This window comes from Aspergillus fischeri, genomic scaffold, assembly GCF_000149645.3.
Source record: "Aspergillus fischeri NRRL 181 1099437636249 genomic scaffold, whole genome shotgun sequence".
Classification (NCBI taxonomy): Eukaryota; Fungi; Ascomycota; class Eurotiomycetes; order Eurotiales; family Aspergillaceae; genus Aspergillus; species Aspergillus fischeri.
In genome coordinates this window covers 2,052,156-2,071,204 of record NW_001509770.1, presented here as the reverse complement: position 1 = coordinate 2,071,204, position 19,049 = coordinate 2,052,156, and the positions used below count along the sequence as shown (strand labels likewise).

Here is a 19,049-nt window from a genome sequence, read left to right as displayed (position 1 = left end):
CCCCAACAGGCATAGATTATTCACTTACCCACGGCCACACTATCACCGCTAATCAGCTTTTGCTGGAGTCTCATTACCTCGTCATGTTGTTTCTCCCTCCTCCACCTCTTGCATATACAGCTAGAAGGATCCCCTATCCTGCTACATCATTTCTTTTTTCCCTTTTCTGGCGTTGTCCATTGCAGACTGCAGGCAGTTAGCAGTTGGCAGGGCTTTCCTGCCCCCTTCGCCTCCTCCAATGACGGTCATCGACTTGACCCTGGACTCGGATTCGGAGGATCAGAGGAGACTCGCTGTAAGTGTCATGTCAACCTCCGCAAAACCGCGTTCCGCGTTCGCTGCCCGGCTTCCTAGCAAGATATTGAAAAGTGTTGCTGCTCTCAGTCTGGTTGCAGACTCCTGACTCCTGAGCTACGCATTCAAAATAACATGCTATGCATGCTTTTGGAGTTTTAAACTTAATTCTAGCCTGTCTTTTTTGTGTTTATTAAACCTGAAAACCTTTAGGCTGACAGGAGCCTTAATGTGGGTGTTGTGATGTGTTGGGTTTCTTTGTTCCCTGCCATCACCAGATTTATTGGGCGCGTGTCTCGTGACCGGTTAGCTGACCTAGTGGTATAGGCACAAAGACAAAGTCAGAAACAACCTCAGCGGAGTCCAAAAACTACTTTCTTTTCAAATTTGACACATCGCACGCCATCGTCGTCGATACCCCTAAAAAGAAAGTCTGATAGAAGTTCTCTCAGCCCTTCTCTTGCTGTGCCTAAAGCCGATCACTTGAGCAACAATAACATACACCATACTACCAACAGTCTGGGTCTTGGCAACCACAACAACCCCATCACCTTCAACAGCAGTACTGCCAACAACGCCATTGCTAATGCTAATACCCCCAACTCTAATCATGTATTCATTCCAAAGATTCAGAATCCGTCTACACCAAGTCCAAGCCCTAGTTCTCAACAGGAGGCAATTGGTGTCGTTATTCCGTCGCCGTCCAGGCAGCTGAGAAAGGAGATTGAGAAATCCGGTTGGGTCAAAGCGCCCCCTGTAACGCCAGAGAAGACTGCACTTTCGACTGAGTATTATCCGATTGATGCTCATGAAAAGCGTGCTCTCAAAGGCGCGTATCCTAGCGCACGAAAGGTCAAGCGTTCTGAGATTCCCTTTAGCATTGGAACGCCAGGCCCCATCCTAGCAGATAGAATTCCTGTACAACGCCAATTGCACGAGACTCTGCAGCGGAAGTTGTCAAAGATCAATGGCCCCCCCGTGACATTTGCGCCGGGGGAGGAGGGCCTGCTGGCGGACTTTGCTTCAAACTTCGAGTTCGTCAATTCCTATATCCTCCGCAACGGTGTCTCACATATCCCGGTGGACTTCATCGCAGGCTGTGATTGCAAGAAGATCTGTGATCCTGCGCGGTGCGGTTGCCTCGAGCAGGATGAAGAGTCGAAAGAGATCATTGTGCCGTATCAGCGCGCGCAAGACAACGCACGGCTCTTAGTCCTGACCCCGGACTTTCTCAAACGCACAGATATCATCATTGAATGCAGCTCCAAATGTACCTGTGACGAGCAGAAATGCTGGAATCGAGTCGTGCAGCATGGTCGTACAATCCGTCTGGAAATCTTCCACACAGGCAATCGCGGTTTCGGTAAGTTGTACAAAGCCATCGATGCGGAAGAGTGCTAATGAGGCCAGGTCTCCGTTCCCCGGACTGGATCCGCGCGGGCCAATTCATCGACTGCTATCTCGGCGAAGTGATTACCAAACAAGAAGCCGACGTGCGCGAGGAGGTGGCCACCTCGCAGCACGGCCACTCCTATCTCTTCGAGCTAGACTTCTTCCACAACGACGACGAGATCTACGTCGTGGACGGACAAAAGTTTGGCTCCCCCACGCGTTTCATGAACCACTCGTGCAACCCCAACTGCAAGTTGTTCCCCGTCACCCGGACCTACGGTGACGAACGGCTGTACGACCTGGCCTTCTTCTCGCTGCACAATATCCCACCCAACACCGAGCTGACGTTCGATTACAACCCCAACTGGGAGGAGGGCAAAAAGGTCGATCCCAACGCTGTGCGCTGTCTCTGTGGGGAGAAGAACTGCCGCGGGCAGCTCTGGCCGAATCAGCGCAAGGGCACCAAATGATTGTCTTCGTTTCTTCTGAAATCTGCATAGCATGACATGGCATGACATGGCGCTGCACCGCTGCATTTGAGCGATTTCATTTAAGCAAAGGGCTGAACTGGCTTGTTTACCCTGTTGGCGATCAGTTGGCGCGGTTGACGGAGTTACCTTTTCTTTTTTTTTTTTTTTTTTTCACTCACGTTTGATTATACCCAAGCGGCCACCTGTTTTTTCAATGTGACATGGATTTTCAGGGCATATCCCACATGTACAATATCCGGAGAATACGTACATCTCTTCCTGGCGGTAACAAAGCAAAGCAGCAGCAACATTGTAATTCAACCCGATCCATGATATGTCCAGCGTACCAGCATCGCAAACAAGCAAACAACCACCCAATCCAGCGCTAAACCCATTCATTCAACCTGCTAAACGCCAACATATCAATCCATGACGCAGACCAGACCCGAACCAGACCAAACTCCACCCTCGGGACGAAAGTGACGAGACAAACAACATAACCAGCGAAGCGAACTAATCCCTCCCCTCCATAACCTCAAAAATACCCCCCATCACAAACCGCGGCCGAACAAACCCAAGTCCCCTCTGAGAATCATACGGCTGATTGTGAAGCTGACTCTGCAAAGACGACCTTCCCCGAGAAGCTTCAAACCCCTGCGGAAACGCAGAAGACGCAAAGATACTCCCATCCATGGGCAGCCGGTAATCGACGGGATCAACAGGCCTCGGCTCCATGAGATCCAGTCCCTGGCGCTCGATAGCGTCGCCGTCGCACCGGGTTCGTTCTGCGCTGAGCGCCAGGTCGACTTTTGAGGGGCGCCGGCGGAGGAAGAGTGCGGAGAGGCGGAGGGGGCTTGTACTCCTGCTTCTGTTTGCGCTTATGCTTCCGGTGCTGCTGGGGCTGGCGCCGCGGTGGGGGTGGAAGAGGCGGAAGCTGAATGGGGAGGAGGCCGATGGGGAGGCGGAGGAGGCGGGGGATGTTGTTGTAGAGGTGGGGAGGCGGTTGTTGCGCGAAGAAGAGGGGAACGAGGTGGTGAGGGAGAGACTGGGGTGCATTTTGCTGTCCTTTTTGTTTGTCGTTTTGGGTGATGTCTTAGTGTAGGTAGTATGTAGATGTTGGAAGTACGTCGGATGATGACGATGATGAAGTGAGGTGCGGTTTGAGTGTCGCTGCTGACTTGTGTTGATGTTTCACAGCTGTTCAGGCGCTGCCTGATATGTGTTGTTGATGTGTTGATGTATGTATGAGTTGGCAGATATCAGAAATCACGAATCGTCTTCTATTGCTGTTTGGCAATAGAGAGAGGTAGATCATCAATAGACGTGGACTAGAAAAGATCAGTATATCAACACAAAGCTCGAACAAAGTAAAGTCAGAAAAGATAAGATGAGAAAGACAGACGCAAATGAAATTAAACCTGAAAGAACGAAAGATGAAACAAGCAAACTGACATGTCATCTGTAGCGACTCGTACATCATCCAGTAATTAAAGTATAGAGAACCATCAAAAAGCAGACTCACCGACACTTTTATAGATCGACAACTGTCTCTAAACGAACCAAATCAACTCGGTCGCAGGGAGATTGAGAGGAGTAGGCAGGAGAGGAAAGAAAGTTTGACCACGATGTACGGAGAAAAACCCTTGATAAGGAAAAGATGAAGATGGAATCTTCAAGATGGAAATGATTGACTACCAAGAGAAGTCGATAGCATACACATAGACACTAGATAGAAGTGGCTCTGCAAGGATGCTCTCGACTAGCGACGCGCCAGGGGGGAGTTTATACTTAAATGAACTCAAGACGAATGCAGTAGTTGCGAAAACACAACGATACATACTGTTGAGAACAAAAGCGATTCATATTCGATTTCGCTTCAAATTCATCTGAATGAGTGAATGCTATTGTTTGGAGGCTTGCTATGATGACATACGCAAACGGCGGATCGACATTCGATGGCCTCTTCTCCCGACTCTCCCTATCCGGAGTGATCTGCGTCACGCGCAATAGAACAGGAAATTTCCCTCAATACTTTATCAACCATAATATCCGTTTCCGACTCATTGTCCGCGTCCGTCCATCAATGTCTCCCTTTATTGTCGATAAAGTTCCACTATGCGCTCGTATTAAAGCCTTACTTATAGTCGCCAGGGGCTTGCCTGGAGAATCGTTCTCCTACTCACAGAGTCCAATCGTATCTAGATAAGTATCCTGCGAAGAATCTGAGGTATTGAACTCCTTGATTGGGAGTAATTATTGTAGTCAAATATAAAAGCATCAATTCACCCACACGCCATGGCTATGCAATAACCAATATCGGAAACTGTCTATGTGCGAGACAAGACAAAAGGAAATGGAAGAGTACAGGTCCTGGGAATCCGTCACGAGAGATGGACTCTGGAGAATGAAAGCTATCTATCTACCAACCAACCACCAAGCACAAAAAGGACATGTAGATACCACACATTCGCACATCTAAATCATCACGACATTGCTCGCGTCTCAATTTCTTACGGTTGACTACCGTTCGATCGACGTTGGGTGAAGCTGCGCCGGATACTCTCGCCCCAGGCGGAATCATCCAACGACTGCATCACATCCTGTACATTCATCGCGCTGTTTTCTCGCGAATGGTTGGATCCCGCGGGACTAATGGGCACGTCCGGCCCGGCGTCGTAGGACGAGAGGGTATGCGACCGTTCACGGCTTCCTGGTGCCAGCGACGGACTGATGCTCGACCACTCGGTCGGCGAGCTGACATTGGACATGCGTCCGGTCAAGTTGGTGTCCAGCCGGGGCAGTTGCCGTGATGATGTCGGGCTGGATGGGCCTCGCGTCGGCGAGATCGGCGACAGCATCGGCTGGGTGTCCTCGTCTCCACTCATAACGGCATCTTGGGCCCCCAGGCTGACCCCACCGGCCTCTTCCGCTGTCCCGGACCCCTCTTGATAACCATCGTCCACAAAGATCTCTGGGACGGTGAACTGCGGTACCTCGCTCATTCGTGATGATTTCTTTGCATTGACCTTGCGGCGGAATTCCCGCGACCAATACAGTGTATCAAAGAAGCCGATCACCGTGTTTCGGCGCACAGCCTCCTCTACTCGCTGCAGACGCGCCCGACGACGAAGGAATTCCTCTAATCTCAAGCTCTTGCTGTCGCTGATGACATTGTAATGAGCCAAGATCATCAGAATCGAGTGGAAGGAGATACCGCGCACTGGGTCCGCGGATACCAGCACCTCTTCGTAAAACCGATTCAGCCGTTGTCGTCGCTTCCGAACAGTCTCCACTGGAATTTGCCGCAGAATCCGGGACAGTTTGTCGAGGTCCAGCCCTTCAACCACTCTTCTATGGGCAATGAGTGAGTCTCTTTTATCTACCTGACACTTCTCTAGAATCCGCCCAATCGTGAACTCGTCGTCATAGATGCGCATGGCAAAGTCGCCCGAGAGTTCCTTATCGTGTTAGTCACTTTGCTAATGCTTGTTTCGGGGAGAGAACTTACGCCAAGCAAACGGGGAAATTGTTCCTTGGTGATATAGCCAGTCCCGTCAGGATCGAAGGTCGCCCAGGCCTGCTTGAAGCGGCGAATTTCTTCACGACTGATTGCGTAGAGCCCACTGCTCCGTTGATACACATAGGAAAAGCTCTCGAAGATCAACGAGACAAATAGAGACACAAAGATATACATGCTGATGATGTTCCACGAAATGAAAAGTGGCCGAGCCCAGGCAGCGCTGCCGCAGTCGTCATTGAAGAAGTCGCTGTCATATGTGCAAAAGGGCGGCACCATCGTCGCAAAATCTTCCATCAGTTGGTTCCATCCTTCCCCGCAGCTCATTCGAAAAAGAAGAATGAGTGCCCTCGGAATGTCTCGGAAATTGATATTGTTATTCTCATTCTCACCGAACTTTGTGAGACCGAAGGCTTGGTTCAGGGCTATCGCATAGACGAGGAAAAGGACAAACCATGTAGCGAGTAAGTTCCCGATAGCCGTCAAACTGGCTGCAGCCGTCTTGAAAAGCTGATCCAACTGATTGTTTCGCGGAATCAGCAGGAGGGTTATAGACACAAGGAAAAGCTTGTTTAGTTCCACAATGACCTGATTCCTCAGTAGATAGTTGAGAATAGTCGTAATGAAGGTACCCGGGACAGCGATTAATGAGTAGAGGTCCCAGGAACTCCTACTGAACCGGTGCCAGCCCAGTCCAAGGAGTCGTATGAGGACATTTGCAATATAGAAAAATGTGAAAGCAAAGAACAATGCCTCTGTGAATGTGTAAGTCAGCAAATATGGAAACTAAGGGTGGAGGGCCAGACGTACGCCTTGTCAACTCCCACAAATAAGGCTCCGGATAAAATTCCAGCACAAGCAAGAGGAGATGGAGGACAAGAATAATAGTCACGCATCTCGCCCATCGACCATGTTTCTTGACGGCAATCCGATAGCACCATAACTTCCATTTACTGCTCTTGCGGTCGAGCGAGCGTTTCGACGGAGAGATTTGTCTCAAGAGTTTCCTCAACTCAAGCCAAGATCGCTGTTCAGCAGTCAAAAAAGCGACACCCGTCTGTTCCGTGTAGTTTCGCATGAACACAGACACGAACAGTGTCAGCACGAAGACGGCACCGAGCAAATTGAACACAATGAAGAAGAGGCCGTTGGCTGGCGCTGCAAACGACTGTGGCTGCATGTCCTTCCCTGTAATACTCATAGCGCTGTTCTGCACATCAATCCAGCCCTCCTGGGAGACAATCTGGAAAAGGATGAATAGAGCATCCCCAAAATTGTCAAAGTCGTAAAAAGGGTTTGATGCGACACGCGGTGCTAAGACGTCCCAGTTGTAGGGTGAGCTTAAGTATTCATTGATGCACTGGTCTAGACTCCCAACTATACTTCCGTCATTGCATTGGACCATTTGTCCGTTGTAAAGGGTGACACCATAGATGGCAAATGGTATCAGAAAACTGACCGAGACCAGGGCAGCCTAGAATATGATTAGTGTGCGTCTTGCCCCAGATCACGAAGCGGAGGCCAAGACTTACAGCGATGACTTTCCATCCACCCACGATGATAACTGAATGGAAGGTGTCCTTGGCACTGTCACTGACGTTCAATAAACGCAGGGCCCTCAAGGCTTTGAAAGCCCCAATAGCTCTAGAGACACCCCAGTCCCTGAACAGTGAGCTGCCCACATTGATCCAAAGAGTGATCAAGACAATTCCATCGATGAATCCCCATGATCCTCGAAAGTATGCATTTGGTGTCCAGAAGAAACCGTCCGCAATGACCTTAATGAGTGCTTCTATTGTGAACAGGATTGCGAAGCCCGTATCGGTGTAAACATACCACGGCATAGCCTCGCCATGCCACTGCACTTGATAATTGCGCTGATAGATCGGAGTGGTGATGCACGCAATCAGGACCATGGCAACAATCGCCGCGTAGACAAAAGCTGAAAATGTATACCAGACCGGCTTATAGGGATCCACTCCTTCGACTCGTTGATGCCCACGTCCCGGCCCGACGATGCGTTGACAAAGTCTCCGAACGGGATTGTCAGGCGCGAAGATGAACAGCGACTTATTGTAATTCGGGTGTCTCATCAAATACTCTCGCTGTGCTCGTTTCCGCTGCTCAGCGGCAGAAACCACCTCCTTGGCCATTTCCTTCGGATCTAGCTCTTCGTATGCTCTAGAGAATTTCAATTTGGAATAGAAGGGATTCGGCTCCCTGCGCAAAACAGACGTGGTAATGGCCGTCCACCACCGCGAGAACACGCCGGGGCGGACGGTCTCAGCCGTCGCGGCCGCTGCAGTCTCTAAAGGCACACTGTCCCGTCGTCGACTTTCCGTAGGCGCTTCTTGCTCATCAAGGAATTCCCGCACAACGGCATCTTTCAGTAGCATTTCTAGGGCCGCTGGTCCATGATCGAGAGGATCCCTGTAGCGGTTGGAGTCTCTGCCCAGCATGAGGATCTTCGACAGAGATAAGTTCCCCTGAGAATTACCGCTGACCTGTTTCTGCTCCAGGAATGCCCTGACCTGCTGCAACCGTTTCTCGTCTTCAGAGACGTCGAAACTCTCCTGGATGACAGCAATGAACATGTTGAGAACGATGAAGTTCGCCACGATGAACCATAAGATGATGAAGACGGCGGAAATCCAGGCAGTGTTGAACGGGTACGTAAATGTGGTTGCGTCGTATAACATAGTAGTCCAATTCTCGCTGGATAAAATCTGATACATGCCGAGGAACGAATTATATATATCAGCAAAGTTGATATCGATCTGGTCACCATCATTGTTCTCTGCGGGTATCTGGCCGCGAAAAAGCTGGGTCGCGAAAATGGACGCAAGGAACGTAATCAGAAACACGAACATGATCAGGTTCAACAGACCAGTCGCGTTACGAAAGACAACCATGATGAGGTTCCTGGTAACCGAGAACGCTAGTACCACTCGGTATACTCGGAGAATCTGAAAGAGAGTGAGAACATCATACGGACGCCCCGAATGCTTGATCGCGGGTATCTGGATGACGCAGGTAATGAGCGCGAGTCCTAGATCAACCCAGTTCCGGCGACTTCGGTGGAATCTGCGCCAATCGGATGCAAAGCGTATGATGATTTCAAAAAGAAGAATGATAGTGACAAAGACTTCGACAACATTGATAAGATTAGCTCGATCCTCCTCCATCGTCGAGCTTCTCATAGCCTGCACAACGAGATCGAGAATGATGATGCCAATCCAGAGCCACTCCGACTTGTCATAGAGACGTTTGAAACTACTAGTTTTGCGGGTAGATGTGTTCTCCGTATCAACCGAGTCGAGTTTCTGAACAGCGAAGGCGCTTCGCTTGCTCTCTTCTCTGATGACTTGGAATGAGTGCGTGATCACTGCAACCAGCAGATTGACCAACCACAGACTTAAAATGACGATACCGAAGGCGAAGAAAAGAGCAGCTGCGAGATAATCACTATCGGTAGTGTAATATAGAAGATCTGAAAAGGTGTTTGAGCTCATGATCACAAAGACAAGCTCCAGTGAATGCAGGATATTATCGAAATTGACTGTTCCCCCATATGGATTGGTGTTTTCAACACAAATGGAGCCTTGGGGGCAGAGATACCCTTTCGCATCCCCATCGCTCGGAGTGAGATCATTTTTTAGCCAAGGCTCTTTGGCGCCAGTAGTCGCATTGAGATATCCACCGCAGAATTGTAGCGTGCCGTACGGATCGTTGAGATCAAAGTCAGTCTCATTGTCACGACCGAGCCAGCGGCATGTGCGTCGCAAGCTCGACTTGAAGCTCTGGATCCCGACAATAGCAAACAGTAGCCAGAAGAAGCCTATAAGGAATGCAACATGAACAAGCAAGGGAGCTGCTTTCTTGAGACTTCGGAGAATGACCTGTTCTGAATCAGCTACCAAAATCAAATTAATGAAGTTCTCCAACTTACTGATGTGCCGTTGGTGAGCGCAAGAAGACGCAAGATGCGAAGGCAGCTGAGCATGCGAAACACGTATAACTGCTGGCGAGTTTCGACACCGGTGAGGGAGAGTAAGAAGGATACCCAGAATGCTACGACAGCGACGAAATCGAGACGATTGAACGAATGCCGGAGAAAAGCACGGTGTGCGAGTCGCACGCGGCGTGGCTGTAAAGGGTCATCGATGACTTCTGGCTGCAACTGATCGAAACCGCCAGTAAACGTGCGTATAATTGAGGCCTGCTGTGGCTCTGGGGAGCTAGAGGCTTGTTTGGAGGCAAATTGCCGTTGCGGTGCAAGTAGATTTTTTCCTTTCTCCGCGATTGCCTTTCTCAACCCCATCGATCGATCTAGGGTACTGTATTCCGCCGGATTGATGATAAAACCCGACACCAGGATCTTGGCTATTAGCTCCAATGTGTAAATAACAAAGATGACAAAATAAGCGTAGTCCATGGGATTAGAGCCCCAACGCACAGATCGCGGATGATCCCAGACCGACTTTGCCGATTCGAGAGCCAGCAATATCGTCTGAATAATGATCACAACCAGAATAAATGGCTCCATGAAAGGATGAACTAGGATGTCGCATAGCCACACCCGTATAAGGTTGTCCGGACCCAGGATTCCGAGTGCTTTGCCTCTCAAAGGATTGTTGTACATCCTCCACGCTTTGCTCGCGGATGTTCTAGTCCGCGGTAGTTGATCATTAGACATTCCGACAGACGGCGCATCGTGTGCATATCCGCTCAAGGAGGGAAGCGACGGAGGTTCTTCGAGTCGTGCATTCTTGTGCTGTTCCTCCCTCATAATTGCTTGTTCAACCACCTCCGGCTCGTTACTCAGATTAACAACACGCTGCGACATCGACTTCATCATCGAACTCGCGCGCTGCAAAGCAGACCCAGTGGCCGAAGGAGACAAGGAACGGGCCCGACTATCTCCTGCGCTGCTGCTCCCGCGACGTCTCCGACCCAAACCGCTCTCAAGGTGTGGCAGATCATCACCCAAACGCGACTCTGGACGCGAATCGGAAGGGAAACGGTCGCCGTGCGTGCTGCTTCGGTCATCCTGTCCGCCTGAAAAGTTGTGAGAAGCTCCGCTGATGGGCTGAAGAAAACGATGGTCGGTCAACGGGGCCGTATCCTCGTAGGTATCGGTTGGGGAAAGGTAGTGTTCAGCTTCCTGCGGGCCAAAGTCATCGAGAGGGACATTCGTCAGGTCGGAGCTAGATTCGCGGCGTCGCGCTGAAGTTGTGGTACTATGTGTCGGGTCGAAACTGAGGCCCACCGTCGACATTGCCTGAGCAAATGTCCCCGGATCCTCGATATGGAACGCATCTTCATTATCATGGCCAGCATGTTGCGGACGTGCACGCCGTGCGACTGGCGGGGGTTCAACAGGGGACTCCTCCGACACCCTCTCATAGTTACTCAGAGAGCCTCCTCGTCTCAAAGATCGCCTTGACAGAAATCTGCTTCCTACCCGACTTGTCCTAGACTGACTGCGCTCCAACGGCCCGGAAAGGTCTTGTAAAGGAATTGATTGATCCGTGAGAGCATTGTCTTCGTCGTGGCCGCGATTGTGGCTATTCGAAGCCATCGTAGGCAGGTATAATGCGCTAGCCGAATGTAGACATTGCAGACTGCAGCTGTGGAAACCGTACCTGTGTCAATAATATCTTGCGGTTAGGGACAATTCGAAATTAGAGATAAAAGAAAACGTGTTGCTTTCTGCTAAGTTATTTTCTTCCGTTCAGGAACTTACTATTGTTGTTGCCTTGCCAAGTATGCGGGTATGTTGTTCTCTACCAACACCAGTTCTTCCGTACCTATCAGGCAAAACTAGCGGGAATCTACGGGCTTTTGTTAAGAGGGAAAATAAGGCCAGTGCGACAGAAAAGGCAAGCTACTGTACAAATCGCCCTGGGATCGCGATATTATTGAACGGCTGTGAGCAGCGGAGCTTTGCTTGGATTGCGCCAACGCGGCCAAAACTGGGGCGGTTGGCCCGTAAGCTGGCTTCTGTGTGGTTCATTGGACTTGGTCTCACCTGCGATGGAACCTGAGACTCTGGAACCCACGCTTGTGGCTCATCCAAATTTAGCTATTCTTAATTTCTCACTCTGGAGGAATTGGATAATTTAAGGCTGACTGTCTACTCCGTCTGCTTCTTCGTTAACTTCATGGTTCACACACCGACGGATTTTTGTTTGACTTTATGAGGTTTTGGCGATATAGCCTAGCTACCAGGACAAATGAGCTATGAAGGCTCCATCCCGTCTCCTGTGATCCTGTAACCAATTGGAGAAATATCGCTCGAAAACTACGGAGTATACTCTTATCAATGATTGAGTTTTGCTTCCTTGCACGGGGTATTTTAGCTCGTCACAATCTTTGAGCGTAGTTCAGCACCTGGTCTTGCCCATAAACTGCTAACAGTAAAGCTGGGAGTCCAAGTTGCTTCTTCATGTTGCAACGTGCCCAAAGGATTGATGAACCGGCAGCACCCAAGATTTTTGGCTCTCTAATGTAAATCTTCTGTTGCGAGTGCGACGCTTCTAGTGCACGGATAGATCATGACACGAGGAGGTAGTTACAGGAAGGTTTTTGGTACAAGACGCGCGGCTCAATCAATCTGTCTCCATCTGATTCTCCTGATCCGATTCCTTAACATGGTCCCGAACGCCTTTGAGAAAAGCTTCAACAGCATCCCCACCACCGAGAGGAACACCTCCTCTATGCATGAAACCACCATTTTCAACAGGGATCTTGAGGGCCTCGCTTATGCTTGGCAGGCCGCCATCTCTGATAGCAACAGTCAAGCTAGCAAGACTCTGCGAGAATTGAGGGGAATGAAGGACTTTCCGTAATATGCTCTTCTTTTGCGACAGGTCGAGCGAGAGCATTGCTGCTTCTACGATCTCCGGATCGGTCTCAGCAAGCGACACATCTTCGGATTCCTGCGCTAAAAGAAGGAGGGTCGGTGGTAGATAGCTTAAGAGATTGTCAACGGTTCGATCGTCCGCAGACTCTAGAAAAGGGATCGTAGATGATGGCGAAAGGAGGTCTTGTAGCGTTGTGAAAGGTCTGTCGGGGTCTTGGGATTGGTTTTGGTTCCCCTGTAAGGACCTCAAGAAGCTCTGTACAACAGACGAAGGGTTCGAGTCGGCGGCCGCCCTGAGAATACCAGATCAGCTCAGAAAATTTCAATACAGCGATGGTCAAAAACCAGGAAGTAAATGTCGGTGCGGGAGCCAATGGGGACCGCAGAATAGAAGTAGGAAGATGTACCTACGCTCTTCCACCGTCAGCACCGCCCTCCCTCGCTTCCTCTCCTTCTTCTCTGATGTCTCCACCCGTAGCGTCCAGGCCGGCTCCTCCACTGCCTCCGTGGTTATGGCTTGGATTATGGTCCGCGCCCTCGACATCCTCCATCGTTTCATCGTCGTCGCCGCCGCCAGAAGGACCACCTCTGGGAAGGTTGGCAATTGCATGCGCGACGTCGACTTCTTCACCCTGAAGTAATTCGTTGACAATTTCGCCTAGCTTGAGATCTCTGGGGCTGAACCAGCTAGGATCGCCCCTCTCATGCTGAGATTTTGACTGGAGCCAGAATAGATAGCGCTGCGAGCTGGAGGAGAACTTCAATACGAAGACTCGGCCGTTCGTTGGTGCGTCTTTGCCAGCTGGTTGATACGGGGTGAAGGTTCCGTCTGATGGGACCATTACGAGATCCAATTCGGGTTGGTCAGGAGGAGCGGATCTTGGACGCCAGCAAAAGTGCACCAATTCATCCTCGGAGTAGAGGTAGATGTAACCTGGAGTAGGCTTCGGCTTGACCACAGGGTTTGAACTTGAGACCTGCTCAGACGGAAAGTAGAGTTAGTAAGGGTCATAAATCAGTTGCAGGTGTGGCCGTTTGATAGACAGAGGTTACTCTCAATTTGTCGGGGTTGTAGTGGCAGTCACTCACATCAAGGTCACAGATACCAGCTTTGAACGTAATGAGTGGAGCTATAGACATGACGAACGTCTATGAGAATGAGGAGTAAAGGTGGAGAGAATGGTAGAGCTGGAATTTGTCGGCCGTATTGTGATGTTGATCGAGACAGGACGGTGTTGTTGTGATGTTGGTAAGCTCTGAAGCAGCGGGCTCCAGCAGGGTACGTCAGTTCAAGAATGATGGGGCTGAGAAAGCTTCCATTGCATTAAAGGTTTGTATGGTCGACCGGAGCTCGACACCTCAGGCAAGAAACAATGACCTTATCAGGGACTCCAAATCGGCACTAGTGCGATTCGGTTAATTGATAGGGCTCGCGTTCCCACAAACCTCAGGATTTCCGCCCGGGGCCGCAAGTAGTCAGTCACACTTCAATCCAACAACCACCCGCCGTCGACAACCACCCACCCCCTCCTACATTCTTTTCAGACCACCTTCGTCCCCGGTAGCCAATATGTCGGACTCTACTGTTGGCCAGACGAAGCAGTTTGGAAAGGGCCAGAGGACCGTTCCGGCTCAGAAGGCCCAGAAATGGTACCCCGTTGATGACGAGCCGCAGCCCAAGAAAGTCAGTACGCCCTATACAGAGAGAAATACTTGAATTGGAGATGCGGTTTTATTTATGAATGAATGCGACGATTGCGCCGGTCAATGATACCGCTTTTTGTGGGTGGATCAAGGCCAGTGTCAATGTGAACATGAATTGATAAGGGAAATCGCATCTCCGGGGATATATCTACCTTTCCATGACTTGCAAGTGTGTCCGGGTTAATGCGAACAAGAGTTTCTGACATGATTGTGCGTTTGAACAGGTTCGCAAGGCTATTCGTCCTACCAAGCTCCGGGAAAGCCTTCAGCCCGGTACTATTCTGATCCTCCTCGCCGGTCGCTTCCGTGGCAAGCGTGTCATCCTCCTCAAGCACCTTGACCAGGGTGTCCTCCTCGTTACCGGTCCCTTCAAGATCAACGGTGTTCCTCTCAGACGGGTGAACGCTCGCTATGTGATCGCCACTAGCAAGCGTGTGGACATCAGCAGCGTCGACCAGAGCGTCCTCGAGAAGGTCAGCGCTTCCGACTACTTCACCAAGGAGAAGAAGGCCGAGAAGAAGACCGAGGAGGCTTTCTTCAAGCAGGGAGAGAAGCCCGAGGTATGTGGATTCTGCCGATGAACTTGATCCTATGCACCACGGAGGAGGATACTACTCCGTTGTGAATCTCGACGACGTGTACTGATATGCGACTGTCTACAATAGAAGAAGAAGGTTGCCAGCGCTCGTGCCAGCGACCAGAAGGCCGTCGACCAGTCCATCCTGGCCTCCGTCAAGAAGGAGGCCTTCCTCGGCAGCTACCTCGCCAGCTCCTTCAGCCTCCGGAACGGCGACAAGCCCCACGAGATGAAGTGGTAAACGTGCGTGGTGGCCGCGGGTTCGGTAGTGATTGTGGAGGAAATCTTGCGCGAGGGGCGGCTTGGATTGCAAATGGGCGTCCCCACTCCCCGGGGATCGCATATCTCTTTTGCAGCGCGGGAGGAACAAGTTCATGAGATAATGTAACTCGATACGGGCTCCGTCTTTGCTTAGGATTGCGGTCAATTCGGAAAAACCGGTTGTCATTTCCTTGTTTCAACGAAAAGTCTCCTCCAGCGTGGCCCGATTTGCAGGACCTCTTTAAAGAAAAGCCGAAATGTCAAAGAAAAAAAAAGAATACCTTTTCCAGCTGTTACACGTGCCCTTGAAAAGACTAGGCCGGGCGTTATCGTTTTATGTTAAGTATGATACATCTCTCATTTCCAGGTTCAGGTCGAGATCCAAAATTAGGAACTGTCAGGTTCTGTTCCAACTTCCAACTTCCAACTTCAGCTTCTTGCACAGCGCCGTCCCTTTTACTCTCTCCATGGCCCAAGCGACATCGCATACAGCCCGTATCAGCCCAAGGACATGCAATTGCGACCTTACAGCGAGGATACTCGCTTTGTACCCTCTCGAGAATGGCTGTACGTAGTAGTTCATACCACTGCATCGTCAAGCATCCAAATCAAAGGTATATATAAGCGGAATCGCACCCATACCATATAATCATACATCCATACAAAAAAAATCATGACCTCATGAGCCCACAAACCCCAAATCACTCATCCCTCCGCTTCCGCAACCGCCGACGACTCCCATCCCTAAACCTCCTCGTAGACTCCTCCACAGCCCTCCGAATCTTCTCATCGAGATCCCCGTCCTGGCTCAGGCTAGCACTAAGCTGACTCTGCGCATCATCTACAACACTAGCCGCTCCATCCTCACCGTCGCCGACAGTCGTCCCACACATCCAGTCCAGAATACCCCAAGGCCCGAAATTCCCTTCCACCCCACTTAGCAAATGCACATCCGTGCGACGCGCAATGCCGCCCAGGAAGAAACTCGTTGGCATCACAGAGTACCCGGAGAAGGCGAACGTCTCTTCAATGGATATTATAGACAGGTAGATGAGGTAGGTGAGCATGTGGAGGCGGAAGAGCATGGCAGGTGCGTATGTTGGGATGAAGTTGGCGAGGAGGTACGCGGAGGGGTGATCATAGTGCGCAGTGAGGGGAAACGGTGCGCGTAGTGAGTGGTACCATGTTTCATGGTACTTTGCGACACTATATTTCTTGGAGTGGAGGACGTGGCGATGGACAGCGTATGCCAGGATCTACAGCGTCGCGGAATGTGTCAATTTCAGACCATATCCATCCAGAAGGACGAGCGATCACTCACCTCTCTCCCGAACAAACCTCGGAACAAGTCCTTCACAATCTCCCAGGGCATAGGCAGTCTCATGGACACTTTGAGAGCGCTGCGCATTCCGAGCACCTTGGTGCGAACGATCTCAATGGCGGCTTGCGCGGCGATGCTCAATGCAAGGTTTGCCAGCGCCCAACCCGCGACTTTGAAGTCCTTTGCTCGGATTTTGCTGCGCTTGCTTCCCGCGGGAAGGCCAATCTCTCCATGCGCCTTGATCACCACTGCTGCGGAGGGTGTCAAGATGTCAAAAAGGAAGAACAGAACCGAGGGGAGGACGTAAAAGAAGAGTCGCACGGCCACGGTACCAAACAATTCAACCCTGAGAGGAGGATGCGACAGCACAAGTGTCGACCATGTCATGAAGAAGAATAATAAGTTGAGACTTGTGCTGTAAGAGGAAATCGTAGGAATAAGAAATAGCGAAAGGACCGGCAGGGAGAAGAGCGCATCCATTTTGTTTGCGATCTGCGCATTAGCCGTCGATATGAGTGTTAGATGTGTGTATTTGATTCAACAATTGCATATTCTAGGGTTTGTAAACGAATTATTATTGTAGAATATGCAATCTCCTGCCTGCGACTTGCAGATGTGTCTGACATGGCGATATTGTGGCTGGGGTCCGCAAGTAAATACTAAGTAGGGCACGTTTCGCTGGTTGCGGAGATCCGATAGTTAAGCTTTACGTCACTGTCAGCAAAACTACAGGAATGCCGGAACGAAGAACAATGCAATTTGTTGTTCTTGCTGAATTGACGACGTCTTGCTGATTGGAAAACGGGACTTCTTAAAATGAAGGTAGAGGTCTGATCGTTCGAAGACCATGTTCAGGTAAGGACAAAGAATGAAAAGGACGCTGTTATCTACATCAAGACTATATATATTGCTTCACCGTGACGGTCAGATCACTCATTCCGGGCAGTTATCTGTCGCCATAATTCTCGACTCGGGTTCAATCATCCCAACAAGTTCCTTACAGATTTACGAGGTAGATAATGACAATAGGTACTGACGTGCTTGGCTCCCGCACGTGCATTCGTTATTGATTTGCAAAGTCCGAATATGACACAAGAGTATAATTGAACAACTAGGCGATGAGCAATTACCAAGTAGAACAGAATAACAATAGTATTTCATTTAATCAATTCGATGTCTCCGGCTTAAGCACAGGATCATCACAAATAACGATAAGAGGCAAAACAAAATGCTCGAGGGTATCTAAGAATACACCGCACAATAGGAACATGACGATACCAAACTCCTACTTCGACTGAGATGATGGAACGCCATTCTTCAAGCCCCAATTGAAAGCCTTCTTTCGGAGATCAGGAATCACCTGCAGGAATACCAGGTTACTGAGCCAGCTGGTCAGAGTGTCGGCAATGATCGAATTCCTAGGGCTGGCACCAAGAGCGCTCGCTTTCATCATGTGGCCGACAAACATCGTAGTAATCAAATAGTCGCCTTTCTCCAAGCCTTGGATCGATGCCTTGGCGACTTCGATCGGACGCTGTGGCTTGTCGGCAGCTTCCAGCTCCTTTGTAAGTTGAGGCTTGAGTCCTTGCTCGTTGTCAAAACCGGGGCTGAGAATGCCCATGGGAAAGATAGTGTGTATCTTGACATCGGCCGGTGGAGCTGCATTTCTGGCTCTCGCTGCCCGAGCACCGTTGTACACCTCAATCTCTTGACTCAAAGTATCGGCCAGAGACCGAATCGCGGCCTTGGCCGGAGAATAGGGAGCGTATCCCGCAATGGAGACAAAAGCAAGAGTGGAACAGGTGAAGATAAGATGTCTCTGAGGCAACGGTACCTGCTGGCTGGGAGGAATGGGCGCGAGCCAGCTCTTGAGAGTGGCATGTGCTGTATTCGCAGCGGTCCAATATACGGTGTCCATCTGGCTTCGCAGCGTGTTGACCGGGGTTTCGACGAAGAAACCAGGCTCACAGTAGCCAGCGCAACACCAAACGACATCCGGAGCGAGACCATGATTCCACTCAGTGACTTCGGCAATAACACGTTCGCATTCTGCGGCATCTGTCAAGTCGGCACTGATATAGTGGAATCTTTGTTTCTTGACGTCTTGGGCGGTTCCCTGCACTAATGTGAGCGCCATAGATTGAAGGCGGAGACTGGGAGACTGTCTACCTTAATGGCCTCCAGAGCTTCCCTGAGCTTTTGGACGGTGCGGGCCACGATAACGACGTTGGCACCTTTTTCGGCGAGCTGGCACGCCACAGCCTTGCCCATTCCATCGGAACCACCAGTGACAACGATAGTCTGCAGAGAAATGTTCAGCATGCCGCACGGCCTAAAATGAGAGTTCCCAACGTACCCGACCCTCAACGGGGAAATGGTTTGTTCGAAAGCCGAACATTTTGGATACGCTATATACGATAAGGCCGCAGAGAATGAGTGAAATTCCCAGTGCAGCGGGGGATGCGTTGGACGGTATAAACGAATGAATTTGAGACATGAGAATAGAATCAAGTGAGAAAGATTCGGAAGAGAAGAAGAAACTGGCTATAAAGAAAATCAATGAACCTAGTTTAGATGGGCCCCTGCCTGAAGGTTCGTCTGTTTCTCAACTTGTGAAGAAGGAGCTCACAACAAAAAGTTCCTGGATA

The 19,049-nt window shown here is 50.3% G+C and overlaps 7 protein-coding genes across 7 annotated transcripts, besides 2 other annotated features; 2 read left to right on the top strand and 5 right to left on the bottom strand.

The window, feature by feature from the left end:
• Positions 1–238: 238 nt before the first annotated feature.
• Positions 239–2,156, top strand: clrD (histone-lysine N-methyltransferase Clr4; the record flags this gene model as incomplete). Its single annotated transcript, XM_001264659.1, has 3 exons — positions 239–333; positions 813–1,657; positions 1,705–2,156. The coding sequence occupies 3 exons, from the start codon at positions 239–241 to the stop codon at positions 2,154–2,156; spliced, it is 1,392 nt and encodes a 463-aa protein (XP_001264660.1).
• Positions 2,157–2,180: 24 nt separating this feature from the next.
• Positions 2,181–2,207: a microsatellite.
• Positions 2,208–2,304: 97 nt separating this feature from the next.
• Positions 2,305–2,328: a microsatellite.
• Positions 2,329–2,669: 341 nt separating this feature from the next.
• Positions 2,670–3,212, bottom strand: NFIA_014530 (uncharacterized protein; the record flags this gene model as incomplete). The annotated part of the gene is made up of 1 exon (XM_001264658.1): positions 2,670–3,212. One exon carries the CDS (start codon positions 3,210–3,212, stop codon positions 2,670–2,672), a length of 543 nt encoding a protein of 180 aa, XP_001264659.1.
• A 1,454-nt stretch (positions 3,213–4,666) lies between these two features.
• cch1 (calcium channel protein CCH1) lies at positions 4,667–11,254 on the bottom strand (the record flags this gene model as incomplete). The annotated part of the gene is made up of 5 exons (XM_001264657.1): positions 4,667–5,614; positions 5,665–6,428; positions 6,484–7,147; positions 7,206–9,572; positions 9,623–11,254. 5 exons carry the CDS (start codon positions 11,252–11,254, stop codon positions 4,667–4,669), a joined length of 6,375 nt encoding a protein of 2,124 aa, XP_001264658.1.
• A 1,030-nt stretch (positions 11,255–12,284) lies between these two features.
• Positions 12,285–13,678, bottom strand: NFIA_014510 (uncharacterized protein; the record flags this gene model as incomplete). The annotated part of the gene is made up of 3 exons (XM_001264656.1): positions 12,285–12,831; positions 12,950–13,515; positions 13,628–13,678. 3 exons carry the CDS (start codon positions 13,676–13,678, stop codon positions 12,285–12,287), a joined length of 1,164 nt encoding a protein of 387 aa, XP_001264657.1.
• Positions 13,679–14,108: 430 nt separating this feature from the next.
• Positions 14,109–15,060, top strand: NFIA_014500 (60S ribosomal protein eL6; the record flags this gene model as incomplete). The annotated part of the gene is made up of 3 exons (XM_001264655.1): positions 14,109–14,222; positions 14,467–14,802; positions 14,908–15,060. The coding sequence occupies 3 exons, from the start codon at positions 14,109–14,111 to the stop codon at positions 15,058–15,060; spliced, it is 603 nt and encodes a 200-aa protein (XP_001264656.1).
• Positions 15,061–15,781: 721 nt separating this feature from the next.
• NFIA_014490 (sterol desaturase family protein) lies at positions 15,782–16,881 on the bottom strand (the record flags this gene model as incomplete). Its single annotated transcript, XM_001264654.1, has 2 exons — positions 15,782–16,336; positions 16,402–16,881. 2 exons carry the CDS (start codon positions 16,879–16,881, stop codon positions 15,782–15,784), a joined length of 1,035 nt encoding a protein of 344 aa, XP_001264655.1.
• Positions 16,882–17,686: 805 nt separating this feature from the next.
• On the bottom strand, positions 17,687–18,799 carry ksrA (3-dehydrosphinganine reductase; the record flags this gene model as incomplete). Its single annotated transcript, XM_001264653.1, has 3 exons — positions 17,687–18,517; positions 18,571–18,702; positions 18,758–18,799. The coding sequence occupies 3 exons, from the start codon at positions 18,797–18,799 to the stop codon at positions 17,687–17,689; spliced, it is 1,005 nt and encodes a 334-aa protein (XP_001264654.1).
• Between the last annotated feature and the right edge of the window lie 250 nt (positions 18,800–19,049).